This window comes from Dipodomys ordii, unplaced genomic scaffold (assembly GCF_000151885.1).
Source record: "Dipodomys ordii isolate 6190 unplaced genomic scaffold, Dord_2.0 Scaffold7, whole genome shotgun sequence".
NCBI classification, from domain to species: domain Eukaryota; kingdom Metazoa; phylum Chordata; class Mammalia; order Rodentia; family Heteromyidae; genus Dipodomys; species Dipodomys ordii.
The window spans coordinates 23,239,183-23,244,067 of NW_012267223.1; the positions used below are offsets into that span (position 1 = coordinate 23,239,183).

A 4,885-nucleotide genomic window follows, 5' to 3' on the forward strand; every position below is an offset into this window, starting at 1 on the left:
GTATAGATACCACAATTTTTGGATCCATTCATCTGTGGTGGGGCATCTGGGTTGTTTCCATATCCTAGCTATTGTGAACAGTGCAAAGGCAGCCCTTTTTGAAGCAAACAATTCAAGCCAGCCATACCACTCACTGCTCAGGAGGATCTACGGGAGATTTTAATGTATCTAATATTCACTTGCCTCCTTGACTCTTGAGGGTTTTATAGTTGAAATCGAAGTCATCCTGGAGATTCTCTACCACTTTCATTTTCTGTTCTAGATCCTGTTTGAAACAAACCAACCAAAAACAGAAGTGAAAAGAGGTTTCCTTGGGGAAAGAGACAAAGTTTCTGAGAATGAAAAGGTGCACTCGGGGCTAAAGGCCAAGGCTCCTGCTGAGCCCCACTTTACCTGCACACGCTTCCGAACATCCTGCAGGTGCTGTTCCAGCATCTGCTGCTTCTCTGTCACCACAGCAGCTGTAGGGTGGTTAGGCTGGCCTCCTTGCTGCAAAAGACAGGATTAATACACGCGTGCGTGCACAGAAAGACCTTGTCCAGTCTCCATCCCACCCTACTTGGCCGGCAATGTGATTGTATTGTGAGAGGAGGAGAAACAGTGGGACAATGAATGGGATGGGATACATGAAAACCCTCACGTTGGCCAGGTGCTGGTGGCTCACGCCTGTGAGACTGAGATCTGAGGACTGTGGTTCAAGGACAGCCCAGGCAGAAAAGCCTTATCTTCAGTTAACCACCAAAAAGAGCTGGAGGTGGAGCTGTGGCTCAAGTGATAGAACGGTAGCCTTGAGCCAAAGAAGCTCAGAGACAGCACCCAGGCCCTGAGTTCAAGCCCCATGACCAGCAACAAAATAAGCAAGCAAGCAAGAAAGATGTGGGGGGGGAGGGAGGAAGGAAGAAAGGGAGGGAAAGAGGGAAAGGAAGAGAGGGAAAAGAAGGAAGGGAAAGGAAAGAAGGGAGGGAGGGAGGGAGGGAGGGAGGGAAAAGAAAAGACAAGACACATTGTTAAACCTGTGTCACTGGCTTTTGACTGACAGGTCATCCTAGAAACCCATTCTCCATATTGAAGTAAGAGTCCACACGCTAAGACATGGTTCCTGCCATCAAATAGCTCATCTTAAGTATGTCAAAAAAGAATTTCAGATCTGGGCACCAGTGGCTCATGCCTGTAGTCCTACTCAGGAGGCTAAAATATGAAAATCACAGTTCAAAGCCAGAGTTGCCAGAAAAATCTGTAAGACTCTTATCTCCAATTAACCAGCAAAAAGCTAGAAGTGACCCTGTGGCCCTGGTGGTAGAACTGGAGTGAAAACACTAAGGGATTCAAGCCCCAGTTCTGGCACAAAGGAAAAATCAGAACCAGGAATGAAGTCATGGCTCAGCAGTAGAGTGCTTGCCTAGCAAGCACGAGGCCTGAATTTAGACCTCAGTACCACAAAAATAAACAAACAAACAAATCCAGACAGATGGGGGGGTATAACTCAGTGGTATAGTGTGTCTCTAATACCAGAAAAACAAACAACTGCAGAACAACAGATGACAGCTGATATTAATGCCTATTTAAACACAGTGTAACTCTATCATCATGAAACAGAACAAAACAAAAAAAATCCTGTCCCCCGGGTAGGAGCAATGGCTAGCACTTTGCAAAGGCCAATTAACCCATGAAACTAATAAAACAACTTGTGACAGAGGAGATAAGTAGAGGCTTGGTGAACAAGAAAGTGTACAGGGCTCCAGGACAGAGATGGTAATTGATAGGGCAGAGCTGAGAGCTAGGAAAGATGTTATCAACCCAGTTTTCCAAGCTGGAAACCTCAGGCATCTGATTTCACACTGAGTCACTAACCTTCTGGGTCTCTTGAATAGATCTCTGTGCCACAGGCTCTCAGTTCAAGCCCCACCAAGCCTACCTCTTGGCTTCTCACCCATCTCTCTCATGTCCAGTCTACTCTATTTGCTGCTGCCAGAAGACTCCTAAATAGGTCTGAACTTGCCAGTATTAGAAGAAACCATTTTTTTTCCTTTTCCATGTTTATCAAGCCCATAGAATACAAACTTCTTAGAAGTCTGAGAGTAGGATCCCACTCCCCACCCCCATCTTGACTTTCTCTCCCTGTGGTAGAAGTGACTCATCTCTTTGGCAAGAATGTGAGAAAGACTAGGCAAAGACATCTTAAAAGAGCCCAGCCCTGAAGCTGATGCTCTTTCCTTTCCCTGTGGTCTTTCAGAGTATGTCTGGGACAGGAGTGAGGACCTTATCTTTAGATGCAGTTCTAGAAAGTTCCATCTCTGCATTGGCTGCAAAGAAGGAGCCAAGCACAACTCCATATGAAAGCTCCAAATGAATGGCTGCAAGTGTGCACTATAGAGCCCATCTCTCCATGCACGCAGCTCTATCTCAAAAGACAGACCTAGAGGAAGTGGCGCTGTAGCTCAAGTGGTAGAGCACTCGCCTTGAGCTGAAGAGCTGAGGGACAGCGCCCAGGCCCAGAGTTCAAGCCCCATGACCAACAAAAACCAAAAACAAACAAAAAAACAAAAAACAAAACACCAGGAGCATGAATGGAGTTGTTGCTGGCCGGAAAAACACACAAGCACAGATATAGAGAACATGAAATAGATAATTTGTTTTTATTTTCCCCATCCTATCTTCTGTGCGTACCACATGTGATCCTGGCTAACTCAGGAGTCTGGATGGCCTGCACACTCATTACCTCTATAAGCTTGGCCTCTCCTCTTGACTATGGTAGACCTCAGACTTTCCTGGCTTGAAGAGAATGGAGTGAACCACATGATAGCCATGAACCCTTTTGATGTCAGTCTCACAGATTTGTTTGCCTAGGCTGGCTTTGAATTTCAATCCTTAGATTTGAGTCTCTTGAGCAGCTAGGATTATAGGCATAAGCCACCAGCACCTGGTTAAATTAAATGTATTTAAAATACAATAATGTAAATATACACACACACAAATATATTCTGTGCCAGTCCTGAACATAGCACCTGGGCACCATCCCTGAGCTTTTCATGCTCAAGGCTAGTACTCTACCACTTGAGCCACAGCTCCACTTCCAACTTTACTGATGATTATCTCCAGTCTCACAGACATTCTTCCCAGGTTGGCTTCAAACCAAGATCCTCAGATCTCAGCCTCTTGAGTAGCTAGGATTACAGGCATGAGCCCCTGGCACCTGGCCAAAGGTTGGTTTTTTTGTTTTGTTTTTGTTTTCTGGGAGCGGGGGTGGGGGCGGGGAAGGGGTCTGAGACCAGGACTCAAACTCAGCATCTTTTTACTCATTGGCTGGTAAGCTACACCTCCAACCTAGTATATTTTATTTAAAAATTGTTCAAATAAAGTAAAAACACTAAGTTTTAGACTAAATTTGAATATGTAAAAGCTCCCAACTTAAAGATATAGTACCAACTGGAACTAGGCTCAAGCTGGGTATTTAGTTGGTGGTAGAGCACTTTGCCAAGAATGCTTAAGCATAACCACCACAAAGATTTTTTTTTTTTTAAAGACAGAGGGAGCAGTGATATCAGCTCTATGATTATAACCATGATTATTATCTCAGCTCTCTAGAAGGAAGAGAGACGTCTTCCTTCTGTCTCTTACCAGTTTTCAGGACGATCCAGGCAGATGTTGGGAGGGCCTCCAATGCACGCAATCTGTTGCCGCCGCTTCCAATCAGCCAGCTCCTCATCAGTGAGTGTTTTCTGCACATATTCCATGGCCGACAAAAGCCCTGCCAGCTCACTCACAATGCTCTGGTTAGAAACCAAAACAAAGTCAGAAAACATTTCCCCCATGCAATCTCTAACCACATTCCTTAGTCAGTTCCAGAGAAGGAACTTATTAGAAACCAGTCAAGTTGTGTCACGAGAGGTGCCTGATACCAAGGCTGTCCAAGGCGCTTACTCTCCGCATCTGGTCCAGGGCTGTGAGCATCTGTTCCAGCTGTTGCATCTTCTGTCTAGTCACAGACTGGTTGTTTCCATTCAGATCCTGCATGTCTGTGGAGGGAGGAAAGACTTTTTGACCAGAGGGAATCCTCTCAGCCTTCTAAACAAGGCCCACTGTAGAGGTTGAGACAGGAGAATGATGAGTTCAAGGCCTGCCTGGGCTACATAGTGATGAAACCCATCTCAGAATGGAAAGAAAGAAAGAAAGAGAGAGAGAAAGCTAGAAAGAAAGAAAGAAAGGAGGAAAGAAAGGAAGGAGGAAAGGAGGAAAGAGAGAGAGAGAGAAAAAGCAAGCAAGCAAGCAAGCAAGCAAATGGAAAGTTTCATTAACCGTTAAGTTTCAGAAGCTCCTAAAACTCTTGCTATAAAAACTAAACACAGTTGGAAAAAAGTCTTTAAAGTCAATAACACAGACTCATTTTCTTTTTCTTTTTTTTTTGGTCCAGTCGTGGGACCTGAACTCTGGGCATGGGCACTGTCCCTCAGCTCTTCAGCTCAAGGCTAGCGCTCTACCACTTGAGCCACAGCACCACTTCCGGCTTTTTACTTTTTGCTTATGTGGTGCTGAGGAATCGAACTCAGGGCCTCAGGCATGCAAGGCAAGCGCTCTACCACTGAGCCACCTTCCCAGCCCCACAGACTCATTTGCTATGAAAAATTTTTATTTATTATTATTTTTTTTTGGTCGGTTGTGGAGCTTGAACTCTGGGCCTGAGCGCTGTCCCTGCACTCTTCAGTTCAAGGTGAGCACTCTACCACTTGAGCAACAGCGCCACTTCCAGTTTTCTGGTGGTTTATTGGAGATAAGAGTTTCACGGACTTTCCTGCCCAGGCTGGCTTTGAACCCTGGATCCTCAGATCTCAGCCTCCTGAGTAGCTAGGATTACAAGCGTGAGCCACCAGCACCTGGCTGAAGTCAA

General features: G+C 45.5%; 1 protein-coding gene across 4 annotated transcripts in view; it reads right to left on the reverse strand.

The window, feature by feature from the left end:
• Stat3 (signal transducer and activator of transcription 3 (acute-phase response factor)) overlaps positions 1-4,885 on the reverse strand; it is a 61,302-nt gene that overhangs the window by 20,071 nt on the left and 36,346 nt on the right. For all 4 annotated transcript variants that reach the window (XM_013037955.1, XM_013037956.1, XM_013037957.1 and 1 more), the window contains exons 5-6: positions 394-489; positions 184-265 (exon numbers count right to left, since the gene is read on the reverse strand). In XM_013037955.1, coding sequence (XP_012893409.1) covers positions 184-265; positions 394-489 — 178 coding nt within the window. The remainder of the gene's footprint in view (positions 1-183; positions 266-393; positions 490-4,885) is intronic.